This window comes from Schistocerca gregaria, chromosome 2 (genome assembly GCF_023897955.1).
Source record: "Schistocerca gregaria isolate iqSchGreg1 chromosome 2, iqSchGreg1.2, whole genome shotgun sequence".
Classification (NCBI taxonomy): domain Eukaryota; kingdom Metazoa; phylum Arthropoda; class Insecta; order Orthoptera; family Acrididae; genus Schistocerca; species Schistocerca gregaria.
The window spans coordinates 85,750,125-85,774,813 of record NC_064921.1 but is presented as its reverse complement, the minus strand read 5'-3'; the positions used below and the strand labels follow the sequence as shown (position 1 = coordinate 85,774,813).

General features: G+C 43.4%; 1 protein-coding gene across 1 annotated transcript in view; it reads left to right on the top strand.

Annotated features, from left to right (window-relative positions):
- The window catches only part of LOC126336367 (farnesol dehydrogenase-like), a 100,414-nt gene that overhangs the window by 20,149 nt on the left and 55,576 nt on the right, over positions 1-24,689 (top strand). Inside the window, exons 2-3 of the mRNA XM_049999973.1 lie at positions 10,238-10,504; positions 12,849-13,011. Coding sequence (XP_049855930.1) covers positions 10,367-10,504; positions 12,849-13,011 — 301 coding nt within the window. The 5' untranslated portion in view covers positions 10,238-10,366. The remainder of the gene's footprint in view (positions 1-10,237; positions 10,505-12,848; positions 13,012-24,689) is intronic.

The window sequence follows — 24,689 nt, the reverse complement described above, 5'->3', positions numbered from 1 at the left end:
TTATGACTATGTCCCGCAAAAACGTTGTGGTGTGACGTCCACAGTAATGGCTGCTTTATTTCTGTTACATGTAAAGCATAATGTACGAACTTCTAATAAATCAGTTGTGTTTCTGTTTCATCACTCGACTACACCATTTGTTCATTCTGTATAATTCATTTTTTCTCTAACAATACTTACATTTCCATGTTTTGTGTCAGTGATAAACTGTTTCTGTTTAACACATTGTAAGAAAGAAAGGTCGCACCTCGAAGGAATTATATGAATGGGACGGAAATCAGCAGATGTGATATACATGTTCTAACAATACCACCACTTGCAAAGTAGGTTAGAAATCAGATTAATAATGTTGCTCACGCAGCATATGTTCGCTTTATCGGGAAACAACAACGTTATTGACTGTGGATGGTATCGTCAGAATGGAAATAATGAAGTCACTTTAAAAAAGTCATTAATTTTGGCACTTATCTTGAATGGATTCCCACGTAGATTTCGTCGAAGTTCTTATGGCTCATCCTATTGATTCTAGGGTGATTTCACTTTGACTGCTAGAAGGTCCAGATCTGTATTTTAGCAATATTTGAAGACCTAACAAATGCCTTTTTCAGGAAATTCTTAATGATCAAACAATCCCAGATCAGAACAATGGTATGGTAGAAATAATTTTGACTTGGTGTTCACGATCCACATTTTTAGTAAACTTCTTGTAAATTCACATATTCTTCTTCTTAATTGTCACATCATCAAGAAAGCAGTTTTGTATCAATCTTCATATATTTAATTTCCACTTTGACGAAACGCAAGACTTGACTGTTCTTTTACAAAGCGAAATTACAACTTAACTTCTTGTAAGTGAAACGAAGACTGCCCTGTGGGCATTCGCGCCAAAACGGTTACAAGGAAGTCAAAGATTATGACAGTCTCACTGAAATCAATACACACAAGAACCATATCCCTGTAATATATCGATACATGGAAGTACCTATACATTAATAAATGTGAATATTCTCACAAAAATATGTATGTTACTTCGCAGGAAAGTAGTACGATATTACTGGTATCGAGAACTGGGGTTGGAGTGCCGTAATGGTCACGTAAATAAAGAACCATTACAACGTACAGACCAACAAATGATAACAATTTCAGAAAAATTAGGTGCTGAGTTTAAGAGAAAAAGCTTCACAAACTGAGCGATTTAATAACACGTTGGTCCACCAGATTGGCATTGGTTGACAGAGTTGCTGGATGTCCTGAAGGATATCGGCCCAAATCCTGTCCAATTGGCTCTTTAGATCGGCAAAATTCCGAGACGGTTGGAGGTTCCTTCCCATAACGCTCGGAACGTTCTCAGCTGGGGAAAGGTCTGACGAACTTGCTGGCCAAGATTGGGTTTGACAAGGACGAAGACAAGCGGTGGTAACTCTCGCCGTGTGCGGGCGGACGTTATCGTGCTGAAATATAGCCCCAGGATGTCTTGCCATACGGGGGAACAAAACGGGGCGTCGAAAATCGTCGACGTACCTTTGTACTGTAAGGGTGACGCAGATGACAGTCAAAGAGGTCCTGCTATAAAAAGAAATGTCACCGCAGACCAACTCTCCTGATTGTTGGACCATATGGCGGGCGACACCCAGGTTGGTAACCCAACACTGTCCAGGACTTCTGCAGACCGGGGCTCAGTTCGAAGCAAGACTCATCACTGAAGACAAATTCCACTCCATTGAAAGAGATTTCAGACCGAGATGTCTCTGGAGACACCACGGACAATGGTTCTTTACCAACTTAATTATCGCCCGTCGTACGGCCTGGTAACCAGGAGTGATGCTCTAGGGTGTCATTACTTATCATAGCAGGACTGCTCTGGTTGTCATTCACGGCACCCTTATAGCACAGCGGTACGTCGACGATATTCTACGTCCCGTTTGTAGCCCTTAATTTCACTGGTTTTGATGCAGCGGGTACTGCTTCACTGAGGCCACAGAATGTGAGATATTGACTTTGTCTAAATACTGGCTGGTTCTGGAGTTCATGTTGTAAGTTTTAGAAAAAGTGTATGCCAAGAATGTAAAAAAAAAAAAATGCGTCTATCTACAACTGTACCCGGCGATTAGAACGGTTACTAGCACGCCCCGCCCATGTGGAAGAGCCAACCTAAGGTTTGGCAAATATTTTTACCTAAGTTGCACTCGACCTAGAAACTTCAGAATCATCGTTTGTACAACCTGACTATACTCCTAGATTCCTGATTAATTTTTCATCCTCGTTGGACAAAAGGATAGCACCTAAGTAATCAATAATCTGAAAAATACCAGAGTAGCCATTGCGCCTGAGACAGTGGGTCACAATGACGACTTAGCTAAAAATGATTAAATAGATTGAGGAAACCAGTTTCAACTTCGAAAAAGTATATTGAAAGAAAAAAGAACTTATTTACACCACAGATTTCATGTAGAGAGTACAAATTAGTGAAATAATATAACAATTACTTTTTTGGCAAGAACAATTTCATTATCACTACTAATGAGAAAACGTGAAGTAAAGTGATTAAAAAAATTAGTCACAGTTTTCGCACAAAAAAACCTTTTCGCTCTCATCAATAGCCACACACTCTTCGTGGGCCCTAATTCTACGGCCTGCAACCTAAACCACAACCTCAATTTACTAAAATTATGCATGAGATTATTCCTGACAGACAGTTCAAATGTTGCGCATCGCAGAGCCTTAACTGTTATGCCGAAATATATTGTTCCAAGGGGCGGGAAAATTTCTTTCGTAGTTTTGAGATAAAAATAACAGAAATCCTGTAGATACCTTGTAGTTGTGAGTAACACACCGATTCGTCTTTAAAACTCATCTCTTCAATGTATTCCTTATAGGTAACTGCAGCATATAATCGAATCTTTATATACTCCCTTGCGAAAGAACAGATTTTTGCCATATCTGTTGGCACATTACCGATCAGAAGTTTAATTCTGTTAAATATTATCACAAAAAATAAATTTTTGGACTAAATGGATAAGGCAGCCGCTTCTGTGTTCGCCACTCCCATGTAATTGCTATGAGAGATAGAATGTAATTCGATAACATGGAATTATTTCAGAATTTATTTTCAATTCACTTTAATGACCGTGACTTCATACAATTATTCATACTCTCTGAAACGCGAGGTATGTAATAAGAAAGCGGTGCTCGATTTCTCATTTAAACACGTAATCACTGCGTTTTTACAGACTATCAACAAGTAATCACTTTTATTACTGTGAATAATACAGATACCATTTTATTAAGACGGCTGTATTCCTTCAGAATCTACGAATGAGTACGATTTCACAATTGCCGTACTTAATCTTATATTACTTTTTAGTGACCAGCGGGTCATGTCAAATTAGCAAGGATTTATTTTCTGAACCTACCATTTCTCTGAGTCGTTACGTAATCTCTGCCCAACACTGCTCTACGCCCAATGCCAGAGGTAAAGCGAACTTCATAATATTTCCTAAGATGTAGGCATGGAGGTAAAAATAAGGGGGGTCAAAAACTTGAGGCAAACTTCCACCATCTCAGTTGCCCCAAAACATCACAGTCAGGTGTTCTGACTGTTTCAAGTTATGAAAGTTATATGATCAAAAATGCTAGATTGGGTCGTTTTAGGATGTACTTCTTGTTTCGAGAATCCTTTTCAGAGATTTGCCAAACAAGCAAATGAATACTGAATGAATAAAATGATGCCTGTCTACAACAATCAGCTTCTTTGGTTGAAATATTAGGAAGCGGAAGATTCTTCTGGTAATCCATACAGATTGCTTTCTTAATCACAGATTTTATGGACTTAAAACGTTTTGAACCTTTATTGCCGTAAAAATGTTGTGCTTTCCTCATATGTAGTCCATTTCAAGATTTTAGATGTTGCTTCTGCTTATTCAAAGATTGTATCTCAGTTGCGTCTTTCTAGCTGTTAATCTATAAATCAAGTTAGAACAGTCGGCTGTAAACTTGGCACACACTGAACATATGTCACTTCTGGGTTACACGAAACTTCCTTTGTAGTTAGTCACGAAAAATCAGTCAATATTATTCATATGACATAGGATTTGGAAGATTTTTCTTTGAATATACCAGGTGAAACTTTTGAATATTAAGTTTTTCTGCTAAATATAACTTTTGCTGTCATGAATGATATAACTTCATTTGCAGCCTCTCAGTAACTGTGTATGTTGATGCGTTCTAGCTATGGTTGATCCTTTAAGTGTGTTTGGCCTAGTGTTATTTTTTCATCTGGTCTCCACATGTGCTTTTCCTGTAGTAGCCAATGCCATTCTAAGAGTAATAAGACGTCTGTTGGTGATGCAATGCAATATCATGAATGCTGGTTGACATACCTGAACATCACGTATTTGTCCATCTCTATTAGCAGGCACCTTGCAGACATAGGAAAAATCATGACATGCCTCTTCATCTGGACTTCACTTTGGTCCCTCGTATCACAGGATTTACACTGATGAGACCAGTCAGATGAATGATGAATATCATGCGAAGCTATTGATTGCATGCTATCGTTAATCTATCCCTTTCTATAATTGTACATTCAGAAAACATTGAAATAGTAAACACTTATGTCCGTCACATATAACCTGATCTTTTTGAAGACTCAGGAAATAACCCCCCTCCCCCCTAACACTTTCCTATTCCTTGTATTCAGCACAGAACAGGAATGTTCATCTTCGCCCTCCGACGTTTCTGACGCCTTGATTTCATTTGATCATTAACTTTATGCGCAATTTTGGTAACAATAACACATGAGTGTTACTGATCAACTTAATGGAGAAAAATTTGTTTTCTACTCTATGTGGATAAACAATGTGGAGAAATTTTGTATGGGTCTTTGTTTTATTACTAAACAACCTAACAGTTTAAACTTCGTTTACAATCTGTGAGTGGCTGGCAAGTATTGTTGGAAATCCAGTAGCACGAAGCTGCAGCATTATGAGGTGAAAGAATATGAGAAGAAAAAGTTGTAAGTAGCAGATAGATCTTGATCGCTCTGTCTCAACACTGAGTGGTCCTTGATCTATTTTCTTGAGCACATCAAAACTTAATCACAGATTTTTGAGTACCTTTATCGTTCTTACAAAAAAGAAGCAAACCTTGGAGCATAATAGTAATTCCATTCCTCTATAAGATAATATTATAGATTAAATTTTAACTTTTGATGGACCTTGATTCTTATTCCTGTGTACGTTTCATATTTATTACTATGCACACTTATGTACATGATTGTATTTGAGAAATACATCATACCATATTTCATCTCCTGTATGAAAGATGAATGACTGATACCATAATAACCTGTGAAAGGCATTGAATTGCTAATTGCTCGAACACGCTTTCACAAATGAATTTATCTTTTTTGCTATTATTAACCAACTAATCCGCAGATAACATTTCGAAGCGAGAAGATGCGTGAACTACCATGACAATGACGCAGTGACAGCCAGATGAAACAAGAACTCATTTCTGCGTGGAGATATACCTCCATATTGTTCTGTTTCTTTGACATTTCAATGATTTATCATTTTCTTGACATTCACACGTCATATGGGATGCTGTGCTTACTTCTTTCCTCACTGTACAATTTTAAGGGCTAACAAAAAGTAGCCTAAATGAGTTTTTTGTAAACTTGAACATTAACTATGTTGAACATGTGAACTGAAAGTTGAAAACTTAACGACTAACAATTATAAATCCGTGCATCATAAGAATAAACCTGAAGTAAACAAACACAAACTGATGATAGGTCAGAAGCCGTAGCACAGGTACACTGGTGTTGTTGCGCTCTTGGAAGTAGGTCCTACTTATGTATTAGATATATTGTTACTAAGTTACGTTAAATGAAACTTAAAGATATTCAAATGTAATAGCACCCATCAACGTTTTTGTTAATCACGCTTTAGCTACGAAGTTTTTATTTCAAAAATTATGTACAGTCAAAACTTCTGCAGCGTTGTGCTCTGATTGTCACACTGTTAACGCGCAGGATGAAAATGGCTGAGGCTGCTTTCCGTTCCGTAATGAAACAGGCGTGTGGAATACCGTTGGAAAGTGCCGAGAAATAGGCCGTTCTTAATGTTTTTCGTAAATTTACGGATATAATCGGCTTTGAAGTTTTTGCAGCGACTATATATAATACAATTGACTTATAAACCCATTTTGGAGGGCTAACGCAGTCGGAAGTGTAACGGAATGTCAACCAAATACAGTTACCGATTCGATGGATCACATCTTGCCAGTACCATTCTTTTTTTCTCTTTTATTTTGAAATACCTACATCTCGCAATTATAAAACTCATCATCATTTTTTATGATTAATGCACGTCTTCTTTTTTCAAATTATATATTTGACGCGAAATTCCAGTATTCATTTCAAATACAAATTCTTAATTGTCGATGTTGTATGAAAAACTGTTCATAAAAGTTGCTTGAATTAAGAAAACATAACAATATAATTTTTAACGCAAATATGAAAAATCAAATTCTCTTTATTTGGACTACGTCCATCGTTTTATACCACGGAGGTGGATAAGTATAGTAGCAACACGCCGGTCGGAGCGGTTCTAGACACTCGATTCCTGTCTCGCGCATGGATGTGTGTGATGTCCTTAGGTTAGTTAGGTTTAATTAGTTCTAAGTTCTAGGCGAGTGATGACCTCAGAAGTTAAGTCGCATAGTGCTCAGAGCCATTTGAACCATGTAGTAGAAACATGAGAAACAATAATTTTCACAGCATCGAGCACATCATAGAAATGCTGCATTTTTACTGTTGCTACTGTACCAGTACAGTATGAACCCAACAGAACTGATCTGCAGCCAAGCTGCGAGATTTGGCCCGGGAAGACTGTTAAGCTGTCAGACGTACTGGAACTAACGCACACAGCTTTTTCACACGTTACTGCCGAACGCTGGCGGTATATAGAACGGCTCGTCACAAAAAAAAAAGAGGAGAAAATGCGGGTCCTGGTTGGCTTTGTGGATTCCGTTGTTGATAGGCTTGTTACCAACGAAGCAGGTGACACTTTCAGAACTAAAATGTATTTCTCGGATTCGGATAAGGAAGGAGCTTAGACATTACCAGACTACAGACTGTAATTAATACCTCCAATGGCTTTAGCATTCAACAGTACGTTGAAATCCCTACAGTATGCTTTTGCGTTACACACAACTCGCTCAGAAAAATTACCCAATGTTTAAGTTAGAAATTTTGATTACTCTTATTTGTAATTAGAGTATTATGTCAGGTGAAAACGAGTGCATTTCATACTTTCCGCCTGGTCACCTAAGAAGCCCGCTTTGGTGCTGGAGTTTCTCAGAATTTTATTTCGGGCTCTTTAAAAATTAAATGACATTCGGAGCTATATTGTTTCTTTGCCCGTCTCTTTTTACATCTGAACTGCAACTGCTCATATCATTGCAGGCTGGTTGGACCGCTGACTGGCCAATGCTGCCCAAGCTTAATGCGCCGGTAAAGCTGTTGTCTCGCACTATGGCTCAGTCTATGTGCATGTGGCAGCATAAAACGTATCTCTATGATCTTACTTGAGTGTACAGGTCACAGCTTGCCTTCCGCTGTACGTGAAACGAAATCCAATGAGATTCAAGCAAACGCGGAAGAATACATGGCGTAATGTTTACATTAGGTTCATTCTTATGATGAACAGATTATAGTACCTGTACGCAAACAAACATTATTTTAGAAGTTCTAACTTCATCAGCTATCAACGCATATACAGTAAAAGAGGATTTCAATGGATTATTAAAGCATCCTTTTTAAATCTCTTACTTCTAGTCTTGGTTATCTGAAATGCATAAGTAGAAATTAAAGTTACATTTACAATGGCAAATATGTCGTATTACAGGATCAAATATGCATTTAAGACCAGAAAAACATTTGAAAATGCCTCAATAACACTTTGTTATTTGTGTGAACACTCCAGTGTTTACTGTTTGAAAAAAAAGTGGTTAAAATGGATCTGAGCACTATGGGATTTAACTTCTGAGGTCATCAGTCCCCTAGAACTTAGAACTACTTAAACCTAACTAACCTAAGGACATAACACATATCCATGCCTCAGGCAGGATTCGAACCTGCAACCGTAGCAGTCGCGAGGTTCCATACTGTAGCGCCTAGAATCGCTCGGCCACTCTTGCCGGCTACTGTTTGAAAGAACTGCCATGTGCACACTACAGAAATTATGAACAAAAAGAAATCGTAAACAATCTCACATGTAAACAATAGTTTGCTAACGCTTTGGGGCATGTAACATGGAGGCTAGAGTTTCAAAGCACTGTACAGCCATCGCCCTTTATTTATACCCCCATAGATATTCATGCTTTATAGTCAAAATGGCACAACACTAAATTAGACTGTGGCATGACATTTTTATGCAATAAACGAAGCAGATGACATTCTGATGTAACTGTTTGGTTCTTTGAAAGGATCTCTACTTTGATCAAGAGTAAGCCTTTCATTGCTTGATGGGGAACTTTGATTATTTTCGTTTTTGTGGTATGAGGCTATAGTTATTCGTTTTCCTTTTAGATGTACATCTTTTTCGATTACATTGAGTTTCACAATTTGTGTTTTTTTGTTATTCTTATTTACAGATTATGTTTTTAGATATTGCTTTTTGCGTTGTCGAACACTGTAGACGTAATTTTATTCATTGGAAGATTGGATTTCTTGTTCGTGCCGCATAAATTTTAATTTCACCTCACCAATCGGTTTACGTTTGCCGGAAAAACCGGAAAAAGCCACGGGTGAGGCCTTCGACCTTACGTAACGATTGCTTTTGTTAAACTGAATATTTTTCATTATATTTGTAAACAGCAGACAATACTAGTTCTAAGATTACCAAAAAAGTCGTTATTATTTTTTAAGCACGTCTGGTGAATTAGTTTCTGATAAGTGTGTTTTCTCTTGTAGTACATGATTGTAGTATTCTATCGTCAACGAAATAATATTTTTTAATCGTTTTTAGCCTAAAATAGAACTTTCCTCTCAACAGCTCTGCTCCAGAGCAAGATTGAAAACGCTCGCAGCCTATTTTCAATATGCGAACAGCCAGTGCTTTATTATCAAGCGAGTATGTTGCTATTTGTCCCTTAGTCATGCTCACCTGTCCCAAGCTTAACGAGGAAACATTGCTCAGCAGCAGGAACCGAAAAACAAATGAATTTACTAAACAATAAAACTCACAATTAATTTCTGATTTTAACTTTGTGTTTTTATAGAGCACTCGAATCACTCAAAACCAGTATCATTTGAATCTTATTGTTTACCGAGCGAGGTGGCGCAGTGGCTAGCACACTGGACTCACATTCAGGAGGACGACGGTTCAATCCCACGTCCGGCCATCCTGATTTAGGTTTTCCGTGATTTCCCTAAATCGCTCCAGGTAAATGCCGGGATGGTTCCTTTGAAAGGGCGCGGCCCGTATCCTTCCCTAATCCGATGAGACCGATGACCTCGCTGTCTGTTCTCCTCCCCCAAACAATCCAATCCAATCCAATCTTATTGTTTAACTATTTACACAGGGAAAGAACAACTTGTTGGCTTTGCTGCGATTCAGTTTGCTTTCGATCGATAACTATTACCACATACCTGTTCTCAAATACAAACATATAATCATCATGAGGTTGAAGCTCTTCCGTGTTTGCTTTAACAATAGGTATGTTTCTGGACAGGGTCCGCCTTTAGCAAAACACAATTTTGTTGTTTAACCCAAAAATGTTTCACAGCAGTTGCAGCATCTTCAGTGGGCTTTCATTTTGGACCTGTTTAAGATAAAGAGTGTTCTTTTCTATTTGTATACATGTAGCTATTAGTTTTTAAATCGTAATTACAAATATTTGAAGAAACACATAAATTACGAATTCATATCTTTTTACCACATGGTGTGGTTTTTATGATGTGTTGTGTTTCTATAGTGAAAGTTTTGTTCCACAGTTTGTCATCTGCAACCACTTATACCTTAAAGTAGATAAAAGCATCATCGTGCCTGCAACTTATTAACTTATTTAACTAATACCACTGAAAAGAAAAACTCTGAAAAGTTTAGTCATGAAATTAAATTTATCAGTAGGATTGAAATGGAGCTCCACATTACCAGTGGTTCTAGCAAAGACACAATTTCTAGACACTTTTCAACAACACGCGACGTATAATTAAACTCGTTTGTTGCAGGAGATACCCGGAACTAGATATCTTATCGATTAAGAGCGATAAGTTATCTTGGGATCCGGGAGTCAGTGAGGCAGGCCATAAAAACACCGTGCATCCACAGTACTGTCACACGTACTGCAGTTGCGGACCATGGGCATCGAGAAGTACAAGGGACGCGTCGCTCTGGTTACTGGCGCCAGTGCGGGCATCGGTGCTGCCATAGTGCAGGCGCTGCTGAAGCATGGACTTACCGTCGTCGGACTGGCTAGGAGGGCTGACAACGTCATGGTAACGTGGCTGTTGCTGCACTTCTTGACGGTCTACTGTACGAAGGGACTTTCCCATGTCGCCTCGTGCTAAGACCACTGCACAATCTGAATATTTTTGGTTTTCAAGCCGTCTCAATTCGAATAAAATTCACGAGCTTTCGATAGCTATCTTTCCCATCGTCAACAGGAGAAAAGCTATTGACTGCTGGAGCTCCATCGTGACTTCATAAGGCTTTTTGCCTTGGTATGACGTAGGTTAAGCAGCTTGTACTGCTGTTCCTACAGCTACGGTGTTTGTTTTTTCTCTTTTCGCTTTTTCTTCTTGGTGCCACTGACTTTTCCTCTTCATCGCTTTTTTCACTGCTGCTGCTGCTGCCTGTTTGCTACTCTCAGGGCGGGCTGGCAGTTGCACAATATGCTGCTCTTCAGCCAAAAGTGGACAAAAAAAAACATAAACACACGAGGAAAGAATGCATAACAGAGAATGGTAAAAAGTGTTGAATAAACGATAACAAAAACAGATAAGTATAAAAAGGTATATTAAAAACTTAGATCAGAGCCACACATGCATGCAGAGAATGGTCACTGTAGAACGAAGCGAAAACAAAGAAGCACCACAGTGGGAACACAAAAGACTAATACTGGCGACACTGTTAGTGGTGATGAAATGAAGCACTGCACACCGCATCTGAGAAACACTGACACCACAACAAAAACGTAAAGAATCACAACAGGGGGAAACCAGGAGGGGGGAGGAGAGGGCAGGGGAGGGGAGAAAAGGAGCTGGAAGCCCGAGGGGGGGGGGGTGGAAAGGAGAAAGAAGGTGGGCGACAGGGGAAAAGGAGGAAGAAGAGAAGGTGGGAGAGGGAGCCCTGAGGAGGGGGGAAGAAGGGGAGATTAGATCTGGTAGGAGGGGTACATGGAAGGCGCGAGGACATTATCTGGTAGGGAGAGTTGGCAGAAGCCACCTTGGGCGATGGTATGGAGCATGTGGAGATGGAGACCAGGCAGGACACTGTGGTACAGGCGCGGCAGCGGGCTGGGGTGGGAGAGGATGGGGGAAACCAAAGGATGGGGAGGATCCAGTTTATGGGAGACACATAGGAGATGCGATAAGTGAGGCAGAGTGCATGGCTCTCAAGGATTTGGAGGGATTTGTTGTAGGTGGGGAGGGGGGGAGGGAGGAGATACAAGCGAATTGGGGCGGATGAGGAACTCATATGTATGTAGGATAGTGAAATGGTCCAATCCCCACATTCGACCGGAGAGGAGTTTGAGGAGATGGAGATGGTTAGATGCCTTGGCTTGGACTTTGCGGAGATGGGGGTCCAGGAAAGGTGGCGGTCGAGGGTGATGCCAAGGTACTTGAGGTAGGAGTGAGGGCAATGGGTTGGCCATAGATGGTGTAGAAATCCAGGAGGTGGAAGAAAGGGGTGGTGTGGCCCGCGACGATTACCTGTGCCGAGACGACGAGATTTTCCGCTTATATACCCACGATTATCGCTGCCGGCACCAATCAGAGAGAGTCGAAACGACGCATGCGTGGGAAGATGAGTTGGGCATCTAATAGCAGCTGTGGCCCAAGTGACTTCATGTGGCGCAAGGGGCCGGCGCCACATTTGAGACTGCCGCTCCTGCCTCCCTACAAGCGTTAAGGCCCCTGTAAACGATGAAATATTTCGTCAAACGTAACTATGTTTGCCATCTTTTGACCGTGTACGGTGTTTGTCAAGCATAGGTCGTCTCTGAGGTGTTTGAGGGAAACCTTGATTGACAGAAAATTTGATAAGATGGCGGACGTTGTTTGTATTGATATTTCGCCGCATATCTTAAGTGCAAAATTGTTTTATTACGATTAATCTCACTGGATCGTGAGTTTCCACTATTGTGAAAACTACGATGAAGTATAAAAGCAAAATAGCACTGACAAATACCAGAACGGTAGAGGTACAACATTTTTCCCAGTCATATTTTGCGCATCAAGAAGCTATGAACAAAATAAATATTTTACGCGTACAGTGAGAGACAAGTGGAGTGGTATGAAATAACAGAAATCGAATTTCTCCGGTTCTTCCATAGACGATGTGAGTTATGTATTCCCACGTTACGGTATTTTAATGTCCATCATTAAGGAACCAACTAGAAGAGAATAAATTTTCGCATATTTTTGTCTTCTTTTTCAATGTGAGGTAGAAGTAACGCTAAAAAAGTTATTAAACTTTTCACTGTCGAACCACAGAAAGTTGATGTAACCATCAGGTTATTTATTCTCCATGACAGTTATGTTCGTTTGAAGTCGTCTCAGTTGCTGCTAGTGTTTTTTTTTTTCATATTAAACCTATCTGATCTGTGTTCTGCCTTAGGCACTAGCACTGAAGGATGCTCCTGGTAAACTACATGCGCTCGCTGGCGACGTGAGCAGTGAAGAAAGCATCCTGTCAGCTTTCAAATGGATCAAAGAAAACCTGGGTGGAGTGGACGTCCTCATTAACAACGCCGGTGTCTTCCCATCAGCTGACCTGACAGGTAAGATAAATGTTTGGCCTGATAAGTTAAAGTTTACTAAAAAGGAATTAATTTTTTGTGGAAAAATAGTTTCAGTGAGGTATGACACCAGGTGCCCACCATATTTTTAGATATCAGCACAGCGCTCTAAGTAGCGGACTTCGACGTTTTGCTTGCAACAGTTTGTACTTGTTGTCAAATATGGTCTGGATCTATAAAGCCGCAGTGAATACAAGTACTCGTAGTATCTGGTATGCCCAAGATTCTGTATTAAGTCCGATTTTCCTCTCGTCGTACGCACGTCAATAACGTGTTCACAGTTCTGTCGCACTATAAACACCACATGTGTGCTGACGATCTCCATTTATACGGAAGTGGAAACTTCGGACTGAGGTGCGTGCTTTGACACAATGGCTACAGATTATTATTATTATTCCCAGCTGTACAATGTATTTATATTTTCCTATAACTCAGGACTTTACATCAGAGGTAATTTTCGTTCTCCATTCTTGCTTACCTGTCCACAAATTTTCTTGAGTATTTCTTCTTCTAAAATGTGTGAATTCCTTGTATCCTTGTGGCGGTTGGCTGGTGGTTCCTGCTCCATGATCCTGTGCGGCAATATCTTCTGACATCCTTTTCGTATGCCCATTTCACATGAGTTGTTTTTATTCTATATACTCAATAATCGAACGTGTAACACCCATTTCCCTCCTGATGACTTCATTCCCGCCAAGATATCCCTACAGACCATCTGCAGAAGCCCATCTCAGTTGTTATTAACCTTTCACTAACTGAATTTAACTGTCCATATGGCATAATGGTTCTAATAATTCTTATGAACATTTTTCCTTCTGTTTCTTTGCAAATTTGATTATCACATAAAATACCATTTCGGAGTATGTTGGACTAGCGACGAACGTAAACACGTATGTCTGTTTGTCGTTGCAAAAGTGTTTGAAATAGTAGTTTAAAGCAACTGTTACAGTTCGTGATCGTGATTGTGTTATGGTCTAATTCACAAGAGTTGTTGTAGACTAATTAGTTTTAGCGCAGAGAGTACGATTCCTGTGTAATCGAGTTAAATAGGGCAGCTTCGTCGGTATGGCGAGCTCCTTAGACGGTTACAGCGCGGCGCTACAGTCAGTTGTCAACACTAAAGCTACGAATGTGCACGGAAATGGGCGCACTGTTGAAATTTACAAGACTGAATCGTCTCAACAAACACCGGCTGCTCCAGCAAAACAGCAATCTTCTGTTACTACCGATAATGTCAGCTCACCTGAAAAACCTGTCATCATCGACAATATCACCAATACCTCAATAGATGACTATGTAAAATCGGTAAGTGATAAATCTCTTGTAACAGTGTGACACATTGTTGTCGCATATCTAGAGACATTATTTGTATTTTCTCAAGAACTGTTGAAAACATAGATCGGTTATTGCAAGGGGAAAATTTGTGTGTTAAAGAGATAGTGACGCCAGTGAGGTGTTTTAAATGTGCCAATACATTAGTTGTTTTTGCTAATGTATCCCCAATTTTTAGTAATGCTGTAACAGTTAACAAAATGTCTAAATGGAGGACGTTTGCTAGGGCATGTGAGAGAGATTCCAACCAGCTCCACGGTTCAGGGATGCTCTCATATAAAATTATTTCGTCGCACTTCTCAGTACATATTCGACGATTTAAGCGAAGTACCATTCACGATACAGATCCTCCACGAAGGAAATTATTTCAGTGTGTATATTACCATGAATAATGTTGTATGTCTTCATGGCAAAGGTGTTGGTCATATCAAGAAAAATTGTCCACAGTTACTATTTCGAATGGTGAAAGTGAATTTCCTGCTCTCGTACATAATGCGGCCACACAAAAGTCCATGCTATTGGTACAAGAAGTAGCTCCAAAAATTCCTCAGCCTCCCACAATCTGGAAAAGAGCAAAATACGTCTGGAAGTGAAACGTGGACGACAAATGGTTTAGACAAGAAGAGAATAGAAACTTTCGAAATGTGGTGCTGCAGAAGAATGGCGAAGAGTAGATGGGTAGATCACATAACTAATGAGGAGGTATTGAACAGAATTGGAGAGAAGAGAAATTTGTGACACAACTTGACTAGAAGAAGGGATCGGTTGGAAGGGCATATTCTGAGGCATCAAGGGATCACCAATTTAGTATTGGGGGGCAGCGTGGAGGGTAAATATCGTAGAGGGAGGCCGGATGAATACACTAAACAGATTCAGAAGGATGTAGGTTGCAGTAGGTACTGGGATATGAAGAAGCTTGCACGGGGTAGAGTAGCATGGAGAGCTACTTCAAACCAGTCTCTGGACTGAAGACCACAACAACAACAACGTCTGATTCTTCTACTACAATACTAGAAATATCATCATCGGTACAAAATGCAGTCCCTATAATTCCTCTTCTTCCATCACAGTCTGGAAAAGAGCAACATACGTCTGACTCTGGCACTACCGTTCTAGAAATATCACCTGCACACACTAAAAGGCGTCGATCTGATTTCGATTTTAATAAGGATAGTGTCAACAGTTCAGCCGTCACTAATAACGTTCTCTTCCAGAGAACACCAGATTAAAAATCTGTCAAATGGAAATGTCAATGTCCTTCCTAAGGAAACTAAAGGCTTAGTGAATTTGACGAATGACGAATCTAATACTAAAGCTCACACAGCAGGTACTATTGACCCACTACCTGCTTCTAGCTATACAACAAAATGATGACGTGATAGATACGGAATGAGGTTCGTCAATACCAGATTCCTCAATGAGAGGTGCACCACTGCCGGAAGATATCTATGAAACGTCCCCTTTGAAAAAATTATACAAGACTGTGCTTAAACTGAAACACAATATTTTTTAGCGCAACGCAATCTGACTTTCAATAATCCCTACAAAAAATGGCCCTGACTAACATTAACGTATACATTTCACAAATCACTTACCTCACAAAACTCTTCGTTACTCGAACTACTGCAATACAGCGAGCGCCACTACTGCCAGCTAAATAAAAGATTCAAACTACTGAAGGCACTAACTACTGATAGGCATAGTTAGCAAATGAAAGATTTTAATACAGAACAAACAATGTATTTACCTTAATAGTCATAATATATATATATATATATATATATATATATATATATATATATATATATATATATATATCAGTTTTCAGGACACCAATTCTTACAGATTTCAAAACTCCACCATCTCTCTCCCCACGTCCACCACTGCTGGCAGCTCACCTCCAACTGTGCAACGCTACGCGCTGTTAGCATCCAGCTGCCGCTGCCCAACACTACAATGGCAGACAACATTGCAAACCAGCCACAGACTGCACATGGCACAGCCAGTGATTTTTCATACAGAGTGCTATGTGGTGTTGGCGTTACCAATAAAAATACTTAAACAGCCTACTTACATAGCCCCCATGCTCCGCACAAAAAATTTTTACAAATTGTTTTGGGCAGTGGCCAATAATGATTTGATAAAAATTTTCACAATTACTATAACAAAGATAACATATGCACACACTTATTGATACAATGTTGGTCAGATGCTAAAATTTTCTCACAGTCCATAAAGACAGTCCTGATCGTTCATCACAGTAAAATTGCAGGGTTTTTTCAAAGTCTGAGCAATAAAAGAAATTGCACTTGGAAGTAGTGGATTTCTAAGCAGTCTTGAAGAAGTAGTGTTGTCCTTCCAACGAAAGACAGTGCTGACTCTTGACATGCAGACAGGTAATGAGCCACAGCAGAGTCAGTCGAAGTTGACGACTATTGGTAGGTAGGTCATCACAGAGCAGACCCACTGTAGTCCTGGTAGAGATTAGGGTATTGGTGGGCCATCGATGGTGCAGACACACTTCAGTCCTTGTAGAGATGGCCAACAGCCATCTGTTGCGACTGTGCAGGTGCACAATCACCCTCGAAGAGTCTTGTGGAGAATATAGCAAGTCCACAAATCACCACTTGTCCAATCACAAAGAATTTGTTTGAAATGTCCTTAGAACCAGCAATGCTGTTATCCAGTCCCTTGCTGAATTATTAACATACGTGCAAACACTATCAGTCCCTACTTCTCACATATTGTCCATATACTATGACCAACAGAAACGTGTGCAGGGAAATGTAATTTACAAGTTACTTAATTTGATGGACTGGTGTCAATTACAATTTTATAACACGAGAATACAATAACAAAGGCACAAAATATATCATTAAAGAATATAATAATACAGATAACATTTGCAGTAATACAGGCTTTACAAAAGAATTGAAATAACAAATACATCAGTGTTACAAAAATTATGACATAAGTCCATACATAAAAGATCAGAATAACTTTTGAAACATCAACTTCACAGATGAGCATTAGAACAAAACAGAATAAATAATGTGTAAACATCTTTACGAAGTAAATAACATGTTATTAATGCAAATTATATTTGAGGATAACAGTATTCCTCATCATAGTGAATGTTGTAATTCTTCATGCTTTCTCGGCGATCTGTTGACATCTTGGATATTCGGGAATCCAGCCGGATGTTCGCGTCGTTCTCGCACGATATTTCAACAGCGTGCCTCGCTGTCTTCTTCAGGTGCTACCTGAGACTGGTCCTTGGGTCGATCGAGTCCAGTATTTATGCCTGGGAGGAGCTGGGCGTTCCCTAATCGGTCCGCGCCGAGTCGAGTGTTCCATCTGTGGTCCGCGCCCGCCAGACTCGGCTTCAACGGACCCCTCCAGTCGCGGATGTTCCGACTGCCGTCGGCGCCGGTTTTGGCCGTCCTCAACGGTTGTGGTTGTCATTTGAGGTGTGTCAGACCCGATCTGAGATGTTAGGTACTCTATCTCATGACTGTTACTACGGTTTCCACTTCTGTTGCGTGCTGGGCGCTCCCTAATCGGTCCGCACCGCGTCGTGTGTTCCATCTGAGGTCCGCGCCCGCCAGACGCGGCTACATTGTCCCTCTCTGGTGGCCGGTGTTCCCTCGACTTCAGAAGACGGCCAGGCCGGGCGCGGACGGCGGAGGGAACACCGGCCACCAGAGAGGGACAATGTAGCCGCGTCTGGCGGGCCGGTCCGCGTCATCAGAGTGTCTTCAACTTAGGAAATGTAGTGTTTACCAATTAGGCATTTACTACTAACAGCAGATTTATATAAGGAAAGAAGGGACATCACTTTCATTCATATGTCAGCATGCAGGCGGTGGAGAAATCGGAATTACAAGAAGAGGGCTATACTTTGCACCTTAGCGAGTAAGTATAGCACTGGGCCGCTTATAGCGGTCTCTGTCATCAGACGGGGCACCGAGGCTCCGGATGAGTGGATTTGCAGAGTCCCCAGCAGAACGATAAAGAAGTCTGGCCTGGCGTTGAAAACGAGCCAGAACATATTCCTCTTGAGCTGCCTCGTGGAGAAAGCGAGATGGGAACGTGGCAGGAACGTGAAAGATACGGCGGAGGGCCTTGTTTTGTAGCTGTTGAAGCTGATGAATATGCTTAGTGGCGGCGTTTCCCCAGACAGCGCAGGCGTAATCCATCACAGGGCGGATAAAGAGGCGGTAGACGAGAAGCCCGTTCCTCACGGAGAGAGCAGAACGTTCATTGAGGAGGGGGTACAAGGCCCCCAGACGTTGGTGCACTTTAAGGCGGACAGCCGCTGCCTGCCGTTGCCACGTCAGTTGACGGTCCATAATGACCCCCAGGTAGGTGGCGGCGTCGGTCCACTCAATGTCCACACCAAACAGGCGGATCGGCTGGACTTGCGGCGAGCGTCGTCTGGTGAAAATGACGGCCTGGCTCTTGAGGGCATTATAGGAGACTCGCCATCTCGTCGCCCACGTCTCGAGGTCAGAGCATGCATCCTGCAACCGACGGCGGAGAGCTGCTGGCCAGCGGCTACGTGTGTAGAGAAGGGTGTCGTCAGCGTACAGGGCCCTCTCGACGCGGGGAGACCGAGGGAGGTCCGACGTGTAGATGGAATACAACGCGGGGCCCAGGACAGAGCCCTGCGGAACGCCAGCCGTTATCAGCCGAGTCGAGGACAGGGCGTCGCCTATCCGCACCTGAAAGCGGCGTTCCTGCAAGTACGAGGCGAGGAGATGGACGATCTTCTTCGGGAAGCCCAAGTCCTTGAGTTTATACAGCAGCCCGCAATGCCACACACTATCAAACGCCTTCGAGACATCCAAGAAGATGGCGCCGCAGAACTCCCTATTGTTGAAGCCGAGGGTAATTTCCTCCACCACACGGATCAACTGGTGGCAGGTGGAATGCCCCTTCCGAAAGCCAAACTGTTCAGGCGGAAGAATGCGTCGGTGGTCCAGGAAGTCCCATAAGCGGCGCAGCAGAAGCCTCTCGAAGACTTTGCTGAGGTGAGGCAGCAGGCTGATAGGCCTGTAGTTGCGAGGATCCTGACGGGGTTTACCCGGTTTAGGAACAGCCACAACAATCGCACGCCGCCAAGCTGTTGGGTAAGTGGACGTCCGGATGATGCTGGTGAAGATAGTGGCCAGTATCACGAAAGCGATGTGCGGCAATTCCTTCAGGACCCTCACAGGAACGTCATCAGCACCCGGCGCCTTGGTCGACGATAAGGCAGCAACGGTGGACTTGATTTCCGCCGGAGTGATGGGAACGAGCAGATCGTCCTCCTCGCCAGTGTCTTCCGCCAAGTACGTGGCCATAGCCCCCTCCACGTGGTGAACATGCTGCAGATCGATGGGGTCATCGATGGGGCGAAAGTTCGCCTCAAAGACGTCGGCCAACGCGTTGGCCTTGTCTAAAGGTGGATAAGCGACGCCGGCAGGAACGTCCAAAGGAGGAACGGAGGCCTTCCGTTTGGTGAAAAACCTCACAGCGTCCCAGGAGTGGGCATCCGGTGTGAAGGAGGATAGCTGCGACGCCCATTGACGATTCTTATGTTCAATGATGGCGGACTTGATGGTCCGGCGGAGAAAGTTGACATGCCGCTTCAGGTGAGGGTCCCGTGTAAGCCGCCAGTCCTTGAACAGCCGATTTCGCTCACGGATGAGATCGAGGATGTCCGGCGGAAGACCAGGCCGCGGCGGTGGAGATCGTCGAGGGCGCGGCGTGGAAGAATCCAAAGCATTCCCCACAGCGGCGGTGAATTCATCAACCGCCCAGTCCACGTCGCGAGCGTCGTCCTCAGGGTGAAGATGAACAGAATTCGTGAGGCGGGCACGGAAACGGTCCCAGTCCGTCCTCTTGAGGTCCCGACGAGCAGGCTGTGACGATGGGGTAACAGCAAGCCTGAAGAGGACAGGGACGTGATCCGAATTCAGCGCATGGATTGACTCCGCTGTGAGAAACTGCCGCAGCCCTTTGGTGATCGCAAAGTCCAGGACATCCGGAGCGCCCCTGGATGGAAAACAGGTGGGAGTGTCTGGCCCACAGGCATAGGCGTCCACCTGGTCCAGGACGCGAAGAAGTTGCCGGCCATTATGCGTCGTGGTGATAGAGTTCCATGCGGCGTGCTTTGCATTGAGATCGCCTGCGACGAAGAGCCGGCCACGAACTTGGAGCAGCGCTCGGGCTTCATCCATGTTGAGAGGTCCACGTGGCGGACGATAGGCCGTGATGAAAGTCACGAGGCCGGCAGAGGTCTCAACCGCGACCGCCGTCGTCTCAAAGGTCTGGAGCGGCGGCGTGGGTGCAGCATAGTGACGAATACTGGCTTTGACATAGATAGCAGTGCCGCCCCCAGCCGTCAGGCGGTCAGTACGGTAGCACCGGTAGTTAGCAATGTTGGCCCGGAGTGCAGGCTTTAGATGGGTCTCCGCAGGTCCAGGAGGTCGTGATAGAGTCCGTTGGCATTGTAAGTAACAATGCAGAGATCCTCCAGGCGTCTAATTCTGGCCATGCTGGGTAGAGGGTGCTTTGCTGGTTGCACGTAGTGCTCCTCGAACGGTCGCCTCGACCGCGGCTGCAATAGTAGCTGGGAGTGCGTGAATGGCCTTGGTCATCTCCGCAAGAGCAGCAAGCATCGTGTGAAGAAGAGTCTTCACGTCACAGTCGGCATCGTGGGGTTGACTCCCGGAGGGGTGCTGACGTCCAGCATCCGGAAGGCGACGCGGTGGTAACGCCGGAAAAGAAGTCTGCGACAGGTCCAAACCAGGAGCAAGAGCGGGGTTCTGAACCCCACCCCTGGCGACATCGGCAGCCGTAGGGCGCTGCAGGTCGTAGGCTCGGCGCCGCTCCATCAAGGTAGGCGGCTGCGCGCGAGAGTCTGCTACCGCCCGTGTAGACGTTACGGTGTTCCTAGTGGTGCCTCGCGGTGAGCGGCGCTTGGCGTTCAACGGTGGTAACCCACGCTGGCGCCGACTGGCCTCCTTGTGCTTCGGACAAGCACGATAGTTGGCCGGATGGTTCCCACCACAAAGGCCACATTTCGCAGGCTCCTGCCGAGGGTGAGTGCAGATCTTACTCTCGTGACCCCCGCCGCAACGGACACACATAGCCGGCATGGTGCAATGGCGAGCGACGTGGTTGAAGCCCTGGCAGCGATAACACTGCAGGACTCCACGTGATTTCCGAAGTTTCTCCACCGTTACAGCCAGGGCACAGAGCCTGGTCAGTTGAAAAATTTCACGTTGGCGGTCCGTGTCAGGCAGCACGACGACCCGCAAACCCGACTTCTTGTTCGTGCCAGGAATCTTGTGGTAGTCCACGACGGTGGCCACGAAACCGAGCTCTTCAAGCGACTCCTTCACATAGTCATTTTGAAGGGAGGTGAGAATCCCTCGAATGACAACTGTCAGAACCGGTGGGCGCACCATCGGGAAAGTATAACAGGCGATGCCCTGGGCGCCAACCATATCCATGACTGTCATGTAGTCGTCCGTGTGAGTCAGCGTCAGCTTCAGCTTATCCCCGCCGGCCTGCCTAGCGGTGAACGGCTGTTTGCAGTGCTGCTTAAGCCACTCGTACAACGTGCGATAATCTGCAGGATACTGTAAGACGATGGGCGGTATCCTCTGCTGTGGCGGCGGTGCAGGACGTTGCTGCTGTGGCGGTGGCTCCGGCGGCGCTGCCGCACCCGTTCCCTCGTCGCCTTCTTCCATAGCCTCAAAACGATTTTGCAGGGCGATCGCGTCATCAGAAACTTCCTGTCGATTTCGTGCCACTTTCTTCTTGGGAGGGCGGACAAACCCTTCCTCGTCGATTTGCGATGTTGAAGGACGTTGGCGCCCTTTTCCTCTCAAGCGTCTGTCACTCCGACGGAGGTTGGAAATAAACTGCTGTTCAGCGTCGTCCTCGACCGACGCGTCCGTGGAATATTCCGCTGCGAAGTCCAGTTCACGTGCCGTGGTCGTCAATAGATCGTTTCCCGTCCTCCTTTGCCTGGTCGTCACCGGTGGAGTGGCTGACGGGGCCGGCGGCGGAGCAAGCCCCACCGCACGGCGGTCAGTCACCTCCTGAGCGCAGCTAACGTGGTCTGTACGCGTCGACATCCCCGTAGCGACTACGCGTCTGGCGGGCGCGGACCTCAGATGGAACACACGACGCGGTGCGGACCGATTAGGGAGCGCCCAGCACGCAACAGAAGTGGAAACCGTAGTAACAGTCATGAGATAGAGTACCTAACATCTCAGATCGGGTCTGACACACCTCAAATGACAACCACAACCGTTGAGGTCGGCCAAAACCGGCGCCGACGGCAGTCGGAACATCCGCGACTGGAGGGGTCCGTTGAAGCCGAGTCTGGCGGGCGCGGACCACAGATGGAACACTCGACTCGGCGCGGACCGATTAGGGAACGCCCAGCTCCTCCCAGGCATAAATACTGGACTCGATCGACCCAAGGACCAGTCTCAGGTAGCACCTGAAGAAGACAGCGAGGCACGCTGTTGAAATATCGTGCGAGAACGACGCGAACATCCGGCTGGATTCCCGAATATCCAAGATGTCATAGTGAATGTTGCTTAGTATTATAAAAGAAAAAATTCTATGAAACAGTACACAGAGACAGGAAGAAAACAAATACACAAGGGTACACAAACATAGTGGGATAACACAAAGAAAGGACAGGGTTTGTTTTACTGCAGTCACTTATTTGCAAACAAAACTTTCTTTACTTCTCGGAGATCTCCCTTCATTCTTCATTATTTCCAAAAAGTCATATCGAAGCCTGCTTTCTGTATTGTGCTCACATCCTCTTTCAAAAATAGTTTTTCTCCACTATACACTACTTTTTTGCCCAAACCATTTTCTTATAGCTTCTCAATGCATTTCTTCCAATTCATCATAGTTATTTTCTTATATAGTCTACCCCCTCTTAAGCTAACTTAAAATCTACTGAGCTCAGATGCTAATCTAAGGGACGAGGCAATGCAGCAGCACGAAACAAATTAACACAAACAGCAATGACCCAAAAAAATGCAGATTTGCAAAGCAAGCAGCAGTAAATGTAATAACTTATATCTAAACATGACAAATCCACAAGCAGAAAAAATAGTATACTAAAGACAAGAATGCAGATAAGGGAAAGTTATAATCACATCTTAATGTCTATGTAATTAAAGTGGTGCACCACAAAAACTAATGCTACAACAAATTACCAAGTACTTGAAAAGAAAATTATATATACAGTTACTGTTATTAGTCGCTTCTTATTGCTCTTTCCATTCCAAGAGCTCCTTTATCGAAGAATGTGGATCATAAAATAATTATTTAATAGATCTGTTGACAGAAAGTGTTTACATTAGCCAATGCATTTAATTTTATTTTATAAAACTAATGCTGCAACACAGATGGAAAACAGATATCAAATGAAATAAGCAACTATGTACAAAGCATAAAAATATCATTCAATAGTCTCTCAACTCACATAGAAAAACGTTTGTTATAATCCGGTGTCAGATGTAAGTATCTTTCCAAGTAATGGGCGTGTCGTATTTGCGATGCTTTCTACAAAGGAATGTCAATAGCGAGGATAATGCCCTGTTTCTTTCTCCACCTAATGGCTTTCTGTTGTCAGACGACTACCTCTCAGCCGGGCGCCCAAAACGCATTACGTCAAGGTCACTTACCTTTCTTACTGAAATATTTATGACAGCAGTTTCCGCTACAGTGGCAGTCTCATATAAAAAGTTTCACAGGTCAAGAATTTGCTTTACACGTCTGTAGAAAAAAATCCTGTTGCAATACATTCACGCATTTACATACATTTCATAACTCTTAAAGTACGATTCTTGGTTTCCAACCACCTTTTTCACAAACCAGAGTCCCTAACCACTACTCATTATTCCTTACCTTATTCGTCAACACTTCTTCAATATTTCATCACAACAGATACGTAGCATAATCAAATAAGTCATATAGCATCAGCTTGTTGATCATAAACATACCGCAACAGCGTAATACACATCGTCATGATAACATCATAAAACCTCAGCCAAATCTCAAAATCGTCATAGCTTCTTCCAATAATTTCAAAACCTAAAAAAAATTCTCTGCTGATGTCAAAAGTGTCATCTGCCTCAAACGTACCTTAAAAATCATGATCCCATACCAAATACATCATTCAAAGCTCTCATAGTATCATAATGGTTCCGAAAAAATATGAACATTTCACAAAGTACAGACAAAATTGAAATTTCATAAGTATGAAATTATCCAACTATGTAATTGCATAAACATGTGTCACT